At 47.9% G+C, this 19,162-nt stretch overlaps 1 protein-coding gene across 4 annotated transcripts in view; it reads left to right on the top strand.

Moving 5' to 3' along the window:
- Positions 1-19,162, top strand: part of ARK2N (arkadia (RNF111) N-terminal like PKA signaling regulator 2N) — a 141,363-nt gene that overhangs the window by 113,451 nt on the left and 8,750 nt on the right. Inside the window, exon 6 of one of the 4 annotated variants that reach the window (XM_063644829.1) lies at positions 13,017-13,084. The exons of the other annotated variants lie outside the window; for them this stretch is intronic. Coding sequence (XP_063500899.1) covers positions 13,017-13,069 — 53 coding nt within the window. The 3' untranslated portion in view covers positions 13,070-13,084. Of the gene's footprint in view, positions 1-13,016; positions 13,085-19,162 lie in introns of those variants that run through there. 4 annotated transcript variants of the gene reach the window in all.

Below are 19,162 nucleotides of genomic sequence, written 5' to 3'. Positions count from 1 at the left end.
TTTGTGTGTGTGTGTGTGTGTGTGTCTGTGTGTGTGTGTATTTTGTGTAGAGACAGGGTTTTGCTGTGTTGCCCAGGCTGGTCTCAAACTCCTGGGTTCAAGTGACCCGCTTGTCTTGTCCTCTCAATGTGTTGGGATTATAGACATGAGCCACCGTGCTCAGCCAAGAATTTTTTTTCATTCATGTCACATATTTATTGTCAGCATCATAGGAAATGCAAAGGGTATCGTGGCAAGGCACTGAACGAAGTCTCCCATGCTCTCTGTGTGGTCATGAGAAAGCGATGTGTGAACAGGGGGATATCCCATTAGGCGAAGTCCGTTACAGTGGAAGCCGCAGGGCTCTAGTCCAGTCACTGGAGGATCAGAGGAGCACCCTGACCCTCTCTCTGATGGGGAGGGATGGCACATTAGAGAACGTCTGTGGCTCTGGAGGCTCCAGCCATTTAAGAGTGAAAAGCAATAGCAGGACAACAGAGAAGTAACATTATACGTGAAATTATTCTTTGTAATAATGGCAGTAATATACATTCATGGTAAGAAATTGGGAAAATACAGAAGATCATAAAGAAGTAACTAAAAGACACCTGCAATTCTACCTGAATGGCACAATTTAATAACACGGCTGACAAGAATTACCGGGAGAGTGGAATTTAGGTAATATAGAAGATGGCAAGGGGTTCAGGATTGTTGAACCTAGAAAAGGGGTCATGCTCTTGGTTTTTGAGGAGTCAACAGGCTGTCAGGAAGAATCTATAGGCTATTGGGTACCATTCCAGAGGGCATGAGTAGAACACAGAGGCTCAGAGAGGCCAATTTCAGCTCATGGACAACGGGAAGAGCGTTCCAGGAAGAAATTCTCCCCCAGGGGTCAGGCTGTCTTGGGAGGGAGGGGAGTGCCCATTCATGGGAGTATTCAGTGGAAGCTAGTTCTTTGTCACTTTCTTCTCTGAATGTTACCGAAGATTCCCTGCCCTTCTCTGGCTCCTTTCAATGCCAAAATTGTGTATCTATAGGTGAAGACATGGAGGCAGGAGTAAATGTGTTTAGTTATCGCTAAGGGAAATAAATATGATGCAAAACAGTGTGCTCTCAATTTTGTTGGAAGAATATAGTTAAATATATATTCATTGAAAAGAGATGGCAAGGAAGTGAATATTAATGCTTGGACGTGGGAGATGTTTTCACCTTTGGACTGTTTTGATTTTTCCAATTTTTCTACAGTTGACTTATTTTAAAACCCAGTAATGTATCTGCTACGTGTGTGAGGATACTTTCTCTACTGAAACAATAGATTAGGGCAGGGGCAGGAGGGAGCTTTTTTGTAGGTATGTACATAGGGTGGGATGGATTGCAGAGGACCTTGAAAGTCAGGCAGGACTGTTTAGATTTGAGGGTCACTATAGTGGCAATGAAAATGACTTTATTTGCTAAACCAAACTCAGGACTGATAATCTAACAAACAATAGCATGTTAATGGGGATAAGAGGACAGAATACAGTATTTGAAATTGCAAAACTCTCTGAAAAATCATGTCTTAGCTTGGGCTGCCATAACAGAATACCATAGATTGGGTAGCTTAAATAAAAGAAATTAATTTTCTCACAGTTCTGAAGGCTGGAAAGTCAAGATCAAAGTCCATCAGAGTTCAGGTTCTGGTGAGAGCTCTCCTCCTGGGCTACAGATGACTACCTTTCCATTGTGTCCTGACTGGCAGAGAGAGGGAACGCCGTACTCTCTTCCTTTTCTTATAAGGACACCAGTTTCATCATAGGGTCCACACCCTCATGACCCCATCTAAACCTAATTGCCTCTGAAAGTCCCCATCTCTAAATACTATCACCCTGGGGGTTAGGGCTTCAACATATGAATTTCAGGAGGACACAGACATTCAGTCCATAACGATCAGTATTACAACTGGGAGCCTTGTGGGGTTCTTAAGATAGTGACATTCATTTGCTTATTCATTCGTTTAGCTTGGGAACATTTATGAAGCCCTAGCTATGTGCTAGGCACTGATGTGCATGTGATGTAATTAGGTCTTGTGGGAGCTGAGTATGGGACACACTGGAAGATGAAAGTTAAATTCATCAGGTCAGTTAGCGGGTCCCTGAAAATCTAGGTGAGGGATCTAAGTCTCAGGAACAGGAGTGGTAAGGATAGGAATTCTGGTGATATTTAAAGAAAGACTTTGCTTGCTTCGCAGTTGCACTAAGGGTTCTTTTCATTACCCTGAACAGGGTAGGGTAAACAGTAGGCACTCAACCTACATTAGGTAAGTAATGGGAATGTTTCTGTGTGTAGAAGGGCTTGAACTGAACCTCAAACAAAAAATAATTATTAATCAACACTTTGTTGCAATAAACATACCCTGAATTCTTGCTGCGTGCCAGCTATATTGCTTAATGCTAAAGCTACAAGGAAGAGACGTAGCCATCACCCCAAAGGCATCCACAAAACGACAGTCTCAGAGGAGAGACACAAATGTAAGCAATGAAAGCACTTATAACAGACTAATATCATGTGAACTGTGAGCCCAGATAGAGGTACAATTATTCTAGTCTGTAGGGGTCAAGGAAGACACCAGAGAGGAGGTGACATCTGAATTGGGCACACGGAGAGTTCTCTGGGATGGTCCGTGGGTGGGATGGGTGGTGGAAGTCATTCCCAGTAGATGGAAAAACAAGGTCTACGATATGGTGGGGAAACGATGGCATGGTCCTTCCCAGTCTACTTTGTGTGTGCATTTATTTCCAGCATTCCTTAAAAGCTGGTTGGGGGCTGGGTGCCTGTAATCCCAGCTCCTTGGGAGGCTGAGGCAGGAGGACTGCTTGAGCCCAGGAGTTTGAGACCACTCTGAGCAACATATGGAGATCTCATCTTTACAAAAAATAAAAAATTAGCCGGGGCATGGTGGCACATACTTGTGGTCCCAGCTACTCAGGAGGCTGAGGTGGGAGGATGGCTTGAGCCTGGGATGTTAAGGCTGCAGTGAGCCATGATCATGCCACTGCACTCCAGCCTGGGCGACAGAGTGAGACTCCGTCTCAAAAAAAAAAAAAAAAAAAAACCAAAAAACAAAAATGCTGGTTGCACATCTGCAGGGCTGTCAGCCCAACCAATCTTTATCCCTTCTGAAAACTGCTCCATCCCAGTCTACATAATTGCAGCAAGAAGAGTTATGAGGACAAACCTGTCTGTCAGGCCAGAGTTGACTGGTCCAGGGATGGAATCCTGACCAAACTGGGATGTTCAGAGTCCCTCCAGGGAATTTGGAACTGGGACACTAGATCACTGGCTGGCGTCAGCCTCAGTGGTCTCTTGCAGTCACTGTAAATTTGAGAGCTGCGGGTCTAATATCCTATCTTGTGAATTGGGCATCAAAGAGGGCTAGGTCCGGTGAGGAAGAAATGAGATAGGTATGCCAAGAAGGGCCAAGATGAGACATACTGGGAGGGGACTGTCTGCATGTCCTCCAGTGGTCTAGCCCCTGGCTGCAGCCCACTTCTGAAGTCCTGTTGGGGGGTCTGTGGGAGGTGGACTGAGCAAAAGTGAGGTGAAGGGTAACATGCATTCTCACATCCTGGAGGGGCTGGCAGTCCTTGCTCTGTGGTGGTAAAGACATCGCTGAAACCGTGGCTCTTTTCAGACTCAGGCTATGTACCCACCCGGTGTTAGAGAATTTAACAGTGAAAGAGCACTATGTTTTACACCAGTGTATTTTAGAGAAATACATTATATGAATGTATTTCTAATATGTGTAGGTGTTAAAAGGTGGAGATAAAAACTTTAAGCCAGGGCAGAAAGTAGATAGAGAATAATAAATATGCCATGATGTAATGAATCCTTTCTGCCGAAAGCCACTAATCTGTGATGGCTGAAGGATCAGAAATCCATTTGCCTTGATCAATTACAGAAGCAAAATTCTGACACAGCCTATTTCTTTTTTTTTTTTAAGGGATGGGGTCTTGCTCTGTTGCCCTGGGTGGAGTGCAGTGGTGCGATCATAGCTCAGTGCCGCCTTGTACTCCCAGGCCCAGGCCATCTTCTTGCCTCAACCTCCCCAGTAACTACGATGACAGATGCTTACTACAATGCCTGGCTAATTTTTTTTTAATTTTTAATTCAGATGGGGATCTCACTATGTTGCCCAGGCTGGTCTCAAACTCTTGGCCTCAAGCAGTTCTTCTGTCTCAGCCTCCCAAAGTACTGGGATAAGCCACTATGCCTGGCCTCATTTCTAAATCTGATTTTAGTTTGTGGATTATGTCTCCTGGTTGACTGGAATGGGGATATCAGGGAAGAGTGAGTGGTATCAGGGAAAACAGATCTCTGGAGCTCTCCCAAATACTTCTTGCTATGCAGCCGCTGTGTTTGCTATTGCCAGGAAAGGTTGTGATGCCTCTCAAGGCACAGCCAGATAACTGAAAGAGAGTCCTGGTATACGGTTCCTACTCCCCTCCCTACAGCCTAAGAGTTCTGTCTGCACACTCCTAGAGCACTGTCCTTTCTGGGTCATGGAGTTTATTTCACTATCGTGTCAATTTACTTGTCTGTTCCCTTCACACACTCTTTCTGGCCAGAGCTCTATCCCCAGTGAAAAATGTGGTGCCCAGTACGTAACAGGACTTGGTAAGTATTTGTCAAATGAATGAATGCACAGCAAATTAGTGGGGAGAGAGCGTAGAGTCAAGACCAGTGAGAAGGCAGATGTAGTAATCTTAGAGATCATACGAGTGTTTAGAGGGTGGGGACGGAATGAAGGGAGAGCACATTTCTACTGAGTATTTGGCCCTCGAGGCTGCCTGAGTAGGGGCTCACACACCACTCAGTGCCGCTGACCACTGAGGAACAGCAGGAAGCAAGTGGCCCAGACACTGACCTGGCACCTTCCCCAGCTGCCTGACCTGCAGACCAGGACAGACAATTTGGGGCGTTTTTCATTCCTTATTATCAGAAGACTGCTCGAGAGGCATTTAGCAAGAACAGGCCTCCCCCGGCTCCCATGGTACCCACTGGCTGATTTGCAGTATTGCTTTTCTCAGGGAGTCACTCCCCACATCTCCAGGACCTTCTTTGCTGGGGGCATTCAGAACCTGCCTGTCTGGCTGGGTGCAATGGTTCATGCCTGTAATCCCAACACTTTGGAAGGCTGAGGTGGGAGGATTGCTTGAGGCCAGCAGTTCAAGACCAGCATGGGTGACATAGTGAGACCTTGTCACTACAAAAAATAAAAAGATGGGTGTGATGGCGCACACCTGTAGTTCTAACTACTTGGGAGGCTGAGGCAAGAGGATCCCTTGGGCCCAGGAGTTCAAGTTTATGGTGGGCTATGATTGCACCTCTGCACTCCAGTCTGGGCGACAGAGCCAGATCCCATCTCTAGTAAAAAGCAAAAGAACCTGCCTCTCTTCTCCGACTCTCCCTCAGAGGCAGCCAGCGGGGGGCCTACACCTGTACACAGGGTCTTCTGCCCAGAGTGCCCTCTCCTAGCTGCTCTGAGCCTTCCAGGCCCAGCTCAGTGTCGTCACCTCCAGGAGCTTTCTCCTCAGAGCACCCTTGCCACACCCGCCGACTCTTATCATCTTTGGTACCTGCACCTTTGGGATCTGCAGCTCACAGTGTGCTTTCCCAGCTGCTATCTCAAGGTCTCATCCATGCTCATTTTGCAGCACAGCACACAGGCCTGGGGAGGTCATGTGGCAGAGCTGGACCAGAACCCAGGACTCCTGAAGCCAAGTTCTTTGAACTTTCCACCCTTAGCACCTTGCTGGACACACTCATCCCCTCCACTAAGTAAGAAACACCTAACAACGGAGCCTGGATATTAGTTTCTTAGTCCTTCCTCCACACCACGCCCAGGGTGATATTTTGTGCCAGGTGGTCAAGTGGTCAGAATGTTTGCTGAATTGAAGGTGGGAGGCAGAGGTTAAACCCACCTCGGACTGGAGGCTCCCCACCTGGAGAGGTTGCACCAGGAGAGGCCCTAGCACGGTGTGCACGTGGCCCTCTGGTTTTGTAAATTTGACTAAGATAGTTTTAAATGGCATTGGTTAAGTCCATTGTCCCTTTCCTCTGCTGCCCCATGTCACACTTCCTCTCATGACAGATGGTGTTGGGGTGGCTCTGGGTATTTGGGGATCTTTCTAAGGGGAAGTGGAGTTGGAGGTACATTGAGTTAGGGTTAAGTGGGGTTCGCTTATGTGGCTCACAGCCACTTCCATGTATATTTTGCTTCTTGCTAGTCATCCTAGTGTAGAAATAGCTTCTCGGGTGACTCCTGCGGCTCACTACTGACTCCTCCAATGCCATGACACGAAGGCTTAGGGCCAGCAGCTGTTTGCAATATGAGTGTGTCTGGTGAGGCTGGACTGTGGTATATGTGGGTAGTGTTGGAGAAGTAAGGTTTGAAATGAAAGAGCCAGAAGCTGGTCTGGGGAACATTCTTCTGATCATCGAATGCACAACATCAGAAGCTTGGGCTCGTCTCAATGGAAGTACAATCCTATAATGCATACCATACTTTTTGTTGTTGTTGTTGTTTTTGTTTTTTTTGTTTTGTTTTTTTTTTTCAGAAACAGAGTTTCACTCTTGTCGCCCAGGCTGGAGTGCAGTGGCATGATTTTAGCTCACTGCAACCTCTGCCTCCCAGGTTCAAGTGATTCTCTTGCCTCAGCCTCCCAAGTAGATGGGATTGCAGGCACCTGCCACCACACTCAGCTACTTTTTTTATTTTTAGTACAGACGAGGTTTCACCACATTGGCCAGGCTGGTCTTGAGCTCCTGACCTCAGGTGATCCACCCGCCTCAGCCTCCCAAAGTGCTGGGATTACAGGCATGAGCCACCTCGCCTGGCCACAATACTTTTTTTTCTTTTTAAGTGGGAATCATATGGAATAGAATGTATTTCTATTCTGTAATAGAATCAGATTTTTTGGTGTGCAAATTTCTGGCTGATTTGAACAAGGAAACTTGAAATGCCCTGAAATCTTATAGCTCATGTCCAAAAACTGATAGAGGTTTCCCCAACTTTAGCAACAACCCTCAACAGTTACATGACAATACCAATAATAATTTGTGAATGTGAATTTTCTAAACTGTCCATAATAAAAACCAAATTTGGATTAACCATGTTAGAGAAAAGACTAAAATATCTTTCTATTTTCTCCATGGAAAAAAACATTACAAAGTTGTCCCAAGAAGAGCTAATCAAAAGGTATGCAGCCCCTCAAAAAATATACAGGAAAATTTTTTTTTTTTTTTTTTTTTTGAGGCGGAGTCTCGCTCTGTCACCCAGGCTGGAGTGCAGTGGCGCAATCTCGGCTCACTGCAAGCTCCGCCTCCCGGGTTCACGCCATTCTCCTGCCTCAGCCTCTCCGAGTAGCTGGGACTACAGGCGCCCGCCACCACGCCCGGCTAATTTTTTGTATTTTTAGTAGAGACGGGGTTTCACCGTGGTCTCGATCTCCTGACCTCGTGATCCGCCCGCCTCGGCCTCCCAAAGTGCTGGGATTACAAGCGTGAGCCACCGTGCCCGGCCAGGAAAATTTTAATAGAGGAAGATTGGGCTGTTAACTAATAAAAAGATTGTTTTATTTTTCTGGATTTTGTGATATTTGTGGTAGTTCTCCACTTTCCCACTTTTTAACACTTGTAATTTGTTATGCTTTCTTTTCTCATTCTAAATAAATTGTCATGTTTGTGCTAATTTTGTATTTGTTATTTGGTGTTATTTTTCTTTTCTTTTTTTGAGACAGAGTTTCCCTCTTGTTGCCCAGGCTGGAGTAAAATGGCATGATCTCGGCTAACTGAAACCTCCGCCTCCCGGGTTCAAGCAATTCTTCTGCCTCAGCCTCCCAGGTAGCTGGGATTATGCTCATGTGCCACCATGCCTGGCTAATTTTTTGTATTTTTAGTAGAGACGGGGTTTCTCCATGTTGGTCAGGCTGGTCTCGAACTCCCGACCTCGTGATCTGTCCGCCTTGGTATCCCAAAGCGCTGGGATTACAGGCGTGAGCCACCGCGCCCGGCCTTGGTGTTATTTTTCTTACCTAACCTCCCCCGCCGCCCCCAGTAAACTGCAGACCCACGACTCGGTCACTCTCTTTGGGCCTTGTGTCCTTCCTCCTAGGCAGGGATGGGGCCCTGACCTTGCCTTGAACCCTCTTCCAGGGAGAATTAAAGAGATGATCCTGTTAATTGCTCAGTCGTCCCTTACACCTGCAGAGGCAAAAGCACGTGGCTTTATTTGATCCTTACTGCAAACCATTAGGGAAAAACTCCATGTCTTCATCGTGGCAGTGTTTGAATGTAGGCAAAAGGAGGTGAATACCCGCGGCGCACAGTGTGGGATGGGCTTGGTGAGGTTCCCTGGCACTGGACTCCGGAATGGCAGGGCCAGACGTATAATCTCTGCAGTTTGACTCCTCTCTCCATGCTGTCCCCACACTTCATGGCACATGACATGTGTAATTATGTGGTGACATCTGCATCCTTCCGCCTGGCTTGGAAACAGGCAGCACCTCTGATCCTCAGGGTGGGGGCAGGAAGCCAGTGGCAGCTGGGGGGCTGTCTGCAGCCGAGCTGACGGGATGCTTCTGAGCATGGAGAGGACTGAGGCTGTGTCTCCCTGGGGTCTGATGGGCACAGATCCCTGGACAGCAAATCTCTGGGCAAGGGGACAGCATCAGAATCATTTGGAGAGCTTGTCTTATATATGTGCTGTGCACCTTATCCCAACCTATTCTAATACCAGCAGGGATAGGGAGAAGACAGGTGCATTTTGGAAAATTTCCCAGGCAAATCTGATACCCATCCATTCTCAGAGTGAGAACCACGGCCCAAGGGGCTCATGGGAGTAACAAGTTCGTGGGTACCCAGATCTGCTCACGGGTGAAGGTAGCCACCTGCTCCTAGGGGAGCGTGGAGTCTGGGCTGTGTATACAGCCGGGGCTGGGAAGCCAGACTTCCCTGGTCCACCTCCTCAGGAGCTATTTGACCTTGGGCACGTCACTTGACCCTGAAGTCCTCTGCCTGCTTATCTACAAAATGGAAATCACGGAAGCCCTTACCTCAGGTGAGATAACGCACTTAGCACAGAATCTGACACACCACACTCAAGAATGTTAGCCACTGCTGTTACTTCCAATGGTGACATCAGACAAGAGTGAAGGGGAAGGAATATTCTGTGCTCTGGGGCTCAAGCAAGCTGCAGACTCTTCTCCCCCCTTCACAGGCGAGATGCCAATGGCTAGAGGCTCCTCCGGAAATCCAGCCCAGCCAGATCTCCTTTCAGGCTGGAGCTGGGACCACCCTCCTTTGTCTGAAGCTGGGGAAACTGGTTTGGGGAACCGGAGAGTCTCTAGTGTCACCCGCGCTCTGTCTCTTCTGGGGGCTGTTCTCAGTAAGGGGAGAGCCATGCAGATAGGCATTCCTTTTCAGCACGAACAGGTGGGAAGCCTGGAACCAGAGAAGGATGCTGGGGGGCTGGGGTGGGTGAGGAGTGCCGGCGCTGGCAGGGAGGCTTTGGCAGGGCTGTGAAGGAGGCACATTCACAGACTCCCCAGAATCCCCTCTTCCCTCTTTTTTGGCAGCCCTGATCCCCAAGGTGCACAGTCACTCACACTACCAAAGCACCCTCCGTGCAGGGGAAAAGGGCCCAGTCAACTCACACCCATTAAGTGTCGAATTTAAGATGGGGCAATACCTTGTAGTTATTTTGCAACTGGCACCAGAGCCCTTTCTTCAAATGTTTCCTACTCAAGTGCTCAGACTGGAGAGAGGCTGGGAGCTTGGCATCATCCCTGCCACACACACAGCAGTCCCAGGGGGTACCTCTTGGGTCCCTGGGGCTGGGGAAGCATGACCAAACAGCAAAGGAGGGATGATTGCCAGGGAGTCTCAGCCACGAGAGCCTCTGAGGCCCATCCACTCCCTGTCCCCTTCCTCTGGGAGCCAACCGCCCCCCACCCCCCACTCCTGGAGCCAAGAAGGGCAGAGTCAGCACTTGAACTCAGAACTCTGTCACCAGATTCCTGCTGGGCCCTTGGTGGTGGCGACTGAGGAGGAGCCTTTTCATCTACCCATCCTGCCAGGCTGGCTCCAGGCCTGAGGACCCACTCCGATGTTTGCGCACAGACCCTGTGCCAGACCCTTCCTGCCCCGAACCTGAGGTCTCCAGTCCTTGTCTGGGGGTTTTCTGTTTCCTGGTTCTGGGAGCTTGCAGGGAGGGGACAAAAATGAAGGTCTCACCCCACCTATTCCCAACACTCTTGCCTCCCTGCGCCAGGGATTAGGGATGAGAGCGCTTTAGAGTCAGGGTCCCCAGAGCCCAACTGGGCTGATGAGATGAGCTGTCACTCCATATTATCCCTCCTGTCCCTACCATCACTCCCTCCTGTACCCTGAAATGCCACTGGAGGTCCCACATTCTCTGCTGTGTTTGCCACAGCCACCACCCCCAACAAACAAATCCCTCTGAAATTGATCCAGCCAGGCTACTGGGCAGCCCCTGGCTGGGCACATGAGAACCACAGCATGCATTTTATAAATGTGACCAAGGAGGAAGGCCCTGCTGGAGCAGGACAGAAGGGGCTCTAGTGTTGAAGGCCTCTGGTGCTGCTCTTTGAGTTAACTTAACCCCCTAGGTCCTCACACATCCCGTGTCCTGGACACCAGCCTCCCTGTTCTATCCTCGGATCCATCTGATGCCAAAGCCAGTGTTCCTTCCTCCCCCCACACAGCAGTCAGAAGTAACAGATTTGATGAATGCACGGCCAAATGGAGGAGCTTAAAACAGAGCCGAGAGAAGAAAGTCAGAGTGTGAGATGCACAACACAACCCATTTACATTAATTAAAATAAATGTGCCCCAAACGAGGATGTGCATGTATAAAAACATGAAGTCTGTTAGCAAGGTGCCCCATGGAGCAGACAGGAAGAGAGTAGGGAGTGGGGTCAACAAGAAATCAGAGAGCAAAGAGAGAGAGGGAATGAGAGAGAGAAAGGGAGAGGAAAAAGGAAGAAAAATGAAAGCAAGCAAACTCTTTAAGCCACTTCTGAATGTTTCTTCTGGGAATAAAATTTGGATTTATTTAACATATATATATATATATTTTTTTTTTTCACATAAAATAAAGCCTATACAATTTTCAAAAATGGAAAATTGTTTTGGTCAGTGTTTTTTGTTCGTTTGTTTGTTTTGAGATAGGGTCTCTCACTGTCGGCCAGGCTGGAGTGCAGTAACACAATCACAACTCAATGCAGCCTCAAACTCCTGGGCTCAAGTGATCCTCCAGCCTCAGCTTCTGGAGTTGCTGGGACAGGCATGCACCACCACGTTCAGCTAATATGTTATATTTTTGTAGAATTGGGGGTCTCGCTATGTCGCCCAGGTTGGTCTCAAACTCCTGGCCTCAAGTGATTCTCCTGCCTCGGCCTACCAAATCTCTCAGACTATAGGCGTGAGCCATACCACACCAGGTCTTAGGCATTTTTTAAAAGCAGACGTGTGTGTGCGTGTGTGTGTGTGTGTGTGTGTGTTTCTTCTTCCTGAAGGCTGTTTCATGGCTTGCAGGGCAAAGGGCAAAGGACTGATAAAATATTCTCTCTAAAACGTGGTAGAAACAAACAAAAGAAGTCCCTTTCTGTGCATAGGAAGGGACAGGTGTGTCTGAGATGATCCCAGGCCATTACAATGGCCGCACTGCCCCTGCATCAAGGCCACCTGCAAATGCAATCAGAGAGAGTCAGATTTTGACCATGTGAAGGTACGAGACGATTCCAGGGTGAGACCTGAACTAGAAAAAGAAAAAAAGAGGATGGAGAATTATGCACACTCTGCACTGGAGAGTTTCTCTCCAATGAAGAAGAGGAGCCCCATAGACTAAATGACTCCAGAACGTTTCACAGAGCAAGCATGAACCAAATAAGTGAGCCCTCACTGAGGTCTTGCATGGTGGGTTGTGGTCAGAGACTGCCAATCCAGGAGGCTTCCTGAAGGAGGCGAGCACCAGAAGCCAGAAGCACCAAGCCAGAGGCTGAGCAGGCTGGGCAGGAGCTATTGCTGTGCACTCCGGAAGCAGGGGTAGCTGGTTTGGACCCCTTCATCTGCAAGAGGGCACGCGAGACCTCCTGCGTACACTCCTTTGATCGGCCTCTCTCAGTACCTTTGAAAAGGGCATGAGTCTGAACCTGGAGCTGGGCATAGTTCTTCACGCCCTGTGGAGGAGTCTCCTCTAGGGGCAAGTGTGGAGGGCAGGCTGGAGTCTCCTCCTGAGCCGGCCAGTTCTCGTGTGTGTGTGTGTGTGTGTGTGTGTGCACAGGCAAGCACCTGTGTACACATAGGCATGAGGGAAGGGGTGGTTAGGGCCCAAATTTACCCAGTGAAGAGAGCCCAAGGTTGCAGTTTTTGTCACCAGGAAATATGGAGGTGCAGGCCCACAAACCTCTTGCAGGACCCAAGAGAGCAGGCTCAGGTTTATAGAAGCCGTGGTCAGCAGGGGAGGGGCCTGAGGCCTGTCACTTGGCAGGGCCCATTAAAGAGAAAAGGGCTCAGGGCCCCAAGTACGTGGAGGAGTGGCCACCACCTGCAGGAGCATGAGTGGAAATGATGTGTGTCCCTGGTGGGAATTTGTGGGCTGGGTTTTATTTATTTACTTATTGACAAATAAAAATTGCATATATTTATGCTATACAGCATGATGTTTTGAAATATGTAAACATTGTGGAATGGCTAAATCACACTAATTAATATATGTATTACCACATACACTTATCATTTTTGTGTGTGCGGTGAGAACACTTAAAATTTACTTCCTTAGCAATTTTCAAGTGTCCAGCATTGTTATTAACTATAGTCACCATGTTGTACAATAGCTCTCTTGAATGTATTTCTCCTCCTAACTGAAATTTCATATCCTTTGATCGACATCTCTCTAATCCCGCCCCCTCCCCACCCCAGGCTGGGACTTTTAAGCAGTGGGTGTGCCTCCTCTAAGTTTTCTTTCCATTGCACAGTTGCAGACCACAAGGCCTTAGGCCAGGGTTGGTGGAACCACAGAAGAGAATGAGCTTGGGTGCCTGAATCACCACAAGGAAGACAGCTGCCCCCAACGGGACTTGGACTGTGCCTTGGAATCAGGCAGGAGAAATAGATTTCTACTGTGTTCAAGCCTTTCTGCATCTAGGGCCTGGTTATCTCAGCTGTTTACCTGCCCTAATGCTCAGCATTCCCAGGCTTGTACCTGCACGCATCATTACCCCTGATGAGTTTGTACCTGCTTAGGCCTCCATAGTTGCTGGACTCCTTCATCCATCCACCCATTTACCCATTCATCCTAAAAATGCTGTTGACTTTTTTTGGATGTGCACACTGTGCCAGGTGCAGGACTCATGTCTTCCTGTGTTACTCACACTCTTCACTGCCTCTCCAGCTTCTCTGAATCCCACTCAATTTTCCCAGTCTATTTCAGACCCGCTGCCTTCTCAGAAGCCCTTCCTGACCACTGCAGGCCAGGCCTTTGACAGCTCAATGCCTCACAGACTGGCCAGTCCTTGAACCCATTCCTGGATTCTTTCCTGGGGGGAAAAATGGGGGAGACAGGGATGTGAATCCTCCCAGACTGGGATAGTAAAAGTCCCAGGTCGCAGAGAGAAGGTGAAGGCTAATTTTAGCTACAAACCCACGGATTTCAGGCATGTGGACGAAACAGGACCTCTTGGTAATGGATTACATTTCTCCTGGGTATGAGCCTCTATGTACTCTCTCACTCTTCTCTTGGACACACAGGCGTGCGTGTGTGCACGCACGTCTTCAGACCCACAAACAAGACAGCAAGGCCAGCTGTGCCTGAAACAGCTGAGAAATTTGGTCCTCGCCCACGTGGGTAAGTGAGAGTTGCTGCAGCAGCTGGCAGGCCTTGGTGGACCACACGCCAGGCAGAGCTGGGACTCCAGGGAAGGATACTGGGGTGACCCTGGAGGAGGTCTAGGTGGGAGAGTCTGAGCTGAGTTCCAAGCCTGGGCGTCAAAGGTGCTAGAGAGAGTCGTGGAGCAGGGCTCTGGCCTTTTCCCACTGGGTCTATTTGCCTTTCCATGTTTTGTAGTTTTGATAGTTAGCTTTCTAGACGTCACCTCCTCCATGAAGCCTTCTCGAATTCTATTAGGCAGAGAATTCCCTCCCACCTTTTTCATGCCCCTATTACAACCCTGAGGTTGTGGTGTCATAGTTTATCTTTCTAAACTACGGCTGTCCCAGACCCAGGACTCCTAGTGCCCAGTATGGCACCCAGCACAGAGAAGGCACACAATACACAGTAATAATAAAATGAGCTGTCCCCAACAAGTGAAGAATATGGACAAACTGAAGGAAAAGAGACTTAAAATCCTATAAGAAAATGTAAAAAGATAGGAACAGACAATTCACACACATAAAAGATATAAAAATAGCCCTTAAACAAAGAAGAAGATGTTCAGCTTCACTCATATTAAGAGAAATGCTAATTAAAAGTCACTCATCAGACAGGCAGAAATGCAATCGCTTGACAATTCACGCTGCTGAGGGCGGTGGGGAGACAGGTCCTCTTAGACATTCATTGCTGGTGGAAATGCAAAATGGTAAAATCCCATGAAAGATAATTTGTCGACATCTGAGAAAACTACATAGACATTTACCTTTCCACTCAGTAACCCCCTTCTAGGAATTTACCCTGAAGACACGTCTCAACAGTATGAAAATACATAAGTACACATGCTCATGGCAGCATTATTTGTAATGGCAAAAATATGGGAAATTACCTAAATGTCAGAGCATAAGAGATGAGTTGAATAAACTAGGAGACAGCCACACAGCGGGGTGCTGTCCAGCCATAAGAATGACCGGGGAAGATCTCTGAACAGATATGGAGTGATTTTCAGGAAATGTTACGTGAAAACAGCAAAATGCAAAGAGAATATGTAGTATACTGTCTTTATGTAAGAAATAAAGGAAATAAGAAATACTGTACGTGTCAGCTAATTTATTTTCCAAAAAGAAGCACAGGAAAGATAAACTAGAAATGAATAAAATTGACTATCTTTGAAGGGTGAGGTGGGGGACGAAGACTGGAGAGGAGTTTGTGACGGTGATGCTTCTCCGAGTAGTTTTCATTTTTAGAATTGTATAAATATTATATATATTAACAAACTAATAGTAAATCAACAAGGATGTGGCAAACCCTAAAATTGAGTTTAAATGGAAACAAATGAATCCGAATGTATTTCAAATGACTAAAATAACCACAGTAAAGGGGAAAAAAAGGAAACCAAGGAATTTTTTTTGTTGTTTGGTTTTTTGTTGTTTTTTGTTTGTTTGTTCAACCAGCACGGGACAAAGGAGCATGTTCCTTGCTCTCCACTCTGTGGAGGGGGTAGAAGGGGGGTAGAAGGTGAGGCAGCTGCATGGGGAGGGTACACTGAGATCCTGAGTATGGTCCATGAGTGATTCCCATCCCGTTCCCTCAGGTCGGGTCCTGACCCATCCCATCCCCTCCCATTCATTTCACCCCATCCCACCCCGCCCCACTCCACCCCATCCCATTCCTCTCCCACCCCATCATCTTTAGCTCCCCAGGAGCACTTCCACTAGCTTTTTCAGCTTCTTCAATCCCCACCCTCTAAGGAAACCAAACCTGGATTGAAACTAAGAGGAAACTTAACAAAAGTTTGCAAAAGAGAAAGGCAGCCTCTGAGAGCTGAGCTGGCCGGCCCTCCTCCTTGAACAGAAACAATGACAAAGAATAACAATGTCAAACAAGGCTGCTTTGTGACCGGACAGACCACGACAGAAATAAGACCCTTCCACATGCTCACAGACAAAAACAAGAATACTAGCTGAACCACAGAAATAAACCAACATCTGCCTCCCCCAGCCGATGGGAGGGGCTGTGGTTTCTTTATCCAATACAGCGTTAGCACTGCTTCATTCCTCCGCTTCTAGGTCAGAATCCTAAAGATACTCTAAGGTCCTCCATCATAGAATTCTCCTGCTCCCTGACTGCACCCCTTAGAGAGGAAATCCCCACTTCTCCGAACCCTTCCCAAAGTCACACAAACCTTGAAACTTCCTTCTAACACAACCCTCCAATCGGGATGCGCCATGGCTCTCCAGGTGTGTGGTCTCCCCCGTCACAGCTGCATCAATAGATGTAGCTCTGGTTGGCTGCAGGTGTCTTTCCAGCAGTCCCTGATTGATGGCATCAGCTGGCTCAAGGGTGCTCATCATGAGAGCAAGTGTCTTTCATACAGCACACCAAGTCAGGAGCCCTTCCTTCCAGCCTCCAGTCGTGTCTCTGCCACCAGCTACATGACCTTGAGCAGATCCTTAACCTGGGAGTCTCGGTGTCCTTGTTTTTGCTTCCTGGTAGACGTCTTGGTCTGCAAGGCATACTTGGGGTATGGAGTGGGTGTATGGGGATGCCAGAGCAACAAGACAGAAGCAGCCTGGGTTCCTGACAATTTTATGGAGTTTCCACACCAGCCCTGGATTGCTCACCCCTGTACTTACTCTACCCAGGTATTATAGAATATACCATTGGATGTTTGAGCCACTTTTAGTGGGGGAGGAGGGATTCAGTTACATGCAGCTGAGGCCAGTCTTGATCCAGATGATGAGGATTAGGAATGTAGAGGGGAGAAGAAAGGGCATTTAGCAGAGGGATGAGGAGCAATGCTGGAGGAAAGCCTGGGGAAGATGAAACTGGTGGAGTGGAGACCAATTTGTCTGTGTAGAGCAGTAGTGGGAGGTGGGTTTGGTGGGAGCCAAACTCTAGAAGGCCTTAAAGGAATCTAAATGCTACTAGCCTGCTGGAAACTTTGGTAAAGTGGTTTGACTTTCCTGGCCTGCTTCCTCATCCATAAAACCTGGGGATTTACTTGGATCAGAAGCTTTTAACCTGAAGTTCATGGACAGATTTCATGGGAGTCTAAGAACCTTTTGCCAAATCACATACGTTTTGCATCTATGTGTATTTTTCTGGAGAGAGGCCCACAATCTTAATCAGATTCTCTAAAAGGTCTGCAGCTCCCAAATGGTTAAAAATCACTAACCCAGATGCTTCCTGTATGAAAGGTCTCTCACTGACTTTATCATGTGGGCTAGAAGGAGCCTTTGGTGTTTTCTAGGGGGCAGGGAAGTGAACCTGGTAAAATTAAGGTTTTGGGTGCCTATGAAACATTTTTAATCTGATAACAAATACCTATGTAAAATGTGTTTTTAAAAGCTACAATGCAAGAAAAATAAAATTAAAACTTTCCTGTAATTACTCCACCCTATGAACACTATGGTAGCTTCTTATTTTCAGATATATACGTATGTGTATATATATATATATATTTTTTAAATTTTTATTTATGTATTTATTTTTTGGAGGCAGAGTCTTGCTCTGTCACCCAGGCTGGAGTGCAGTGGCACGATCTCGGCTCACAGCAACCTCTGCCTCCAGGGTTCAAGCAATTCTTGTGCCTCAGTCTCCCGAGTAGCTGGGACTACAGGTGTGCCACCATGCCCAGGTAGTTTTTGTATTTTTAATGGAGATGGGGTTTTGCCATGTTGGCCAGGCTGGTCTCCATGTTGGCCAGGCAGGTCTCAAACTCCTGACCTCAGGTGATCTGCCTGCTTGCCCTCCCAAAGTGCTGGGATTACAAGCATTAGCCACTGTGCCCAGCCTATACATATATTTTAAAAATAAAACTTGGATCACCTAGATGTTACTGCCTTGTAACCTGTCCTTTCACTCAGCAACATACAGTGAACAGTTCTCCATGCTATGAAGTGTTTTTCTATGATACCCATTTTCTATGGCTAGGGAATGTTACACACAGGAATTTCTGGGCACTTTTGTGCTATGGGAGGCAAAGGGTTTTGAGAGTAGGTGCAGCGGGGTCACCAAGTTAGCAAGAATCTGACACTGCAAAATGCCAGGAGGCTGCGATCAGCATCCCCAGGCAGCCTGGGGGTATGAGATAGAAGTGATGAAACTCCCCCCACCCTTGAACTAACTCCATAGAATGGGATCGGGGGTGCACACAGAGCACAAGGAGTAAACTGCAGGATCCAGAACAGGCATAGAACTAAAACTCAGAAATAAACCCCAGAGATAATCATACGGGAAAATGAAAACTTTCCTGCACAGGTGGGAGTGGATTACAGACAAGATGGAGCAGGTGGCCTTACCTGGAAACCCGGCTTGCTTTAACGCTCTGTGCCCTCCCATGTTCCCACCAATGCCTTCTGGAATCCAGATCATATTTATCAGGACAAGCCCTGCCATGACTTTACCTTGAGAGAAGACACTAGAGATTTGAATCCTTTTGATGGCAGGGATTCAGAAGCTCGGGTCTAGATCTGTCCCCTAGGTGAAGGGAGTGAGTGCACACTCCCAGGAGGTCCTGGCATTTGCTGGGCACTGTGCCTCTCACAACAATTTAGCTGTAGGTATGATGATCCCATTCCCTGGATGAGGAAATGCAGGCCCTGAGAGGTCAGGTGACTTGCTATGGTCCCCTAACCAAAGGCTCGTGTGAAGAGACCTGAAGTAGGCAGGGAGAATGGGGACACTTGGAGAAAGTTTCCCAAGGGAGAGGCTGGCAACTGCAGTATCTGTGTCATGAGCACCCTGGGGTGGGGCACGAAGACTGTGAGGGTTGGGGGTGGGTGGTGTGCAGGTGGGCCCAGGCCTGTGCGTGTGGAGTAGGTGAAAAAGTGAGTGACATGCCGATTTCAAAGGGGAAGGTTAGAGCTGGGAGCTACTTACTGAGCAAGAGCTGATGAAAAATCCCCTGGCTCCAGATGCCACTGCAGACCCCTGAATGGGGAGGATGGCAGGGCTGGGCCTGGGCCTCTCCTTCAGCGTCGGTCCCTGCTTTGAAGTGCTGACAGCAGGGGGAGGGTGATGCTGGGATCTTTCCGCCAGGAGACTCAGCATGGAGGCGGGGACAGAGGGGAGAATGTTGTCCTGTTGCATTTCAAATCAGAGCTGAAGCTCAAGTCACCCTCCTCCCCGAAGCCCCCACACACGTGGCACACTTTGTCCTCTCCCTGTTTGGACTCTGTCTGTGCCCCTCATCTGTGTCACTCAGTACACACTGGTCCCATTGCTGGGAAACTTTCATCTTCCGTCACGCTC

This window comes from Symphalangus syndactylus, chromosome 1 (assembly GCF_028878055.3).
Source record: "Symphalangus syndactylus isolate Jambi chromosome 1, NHGRI_mSymSyn1-v2.1_pri, whole genome shotgun sequence".
Lineage (NCBI taxonomy): Eukaryota > Metazoa > Chordata > Mammalia > Primates > Hylobatidae > Symphalangus > Symphalangus syndactylus.
This window is presented reverse-complemented; position numbering and strand designations above follow the sequence as displayed.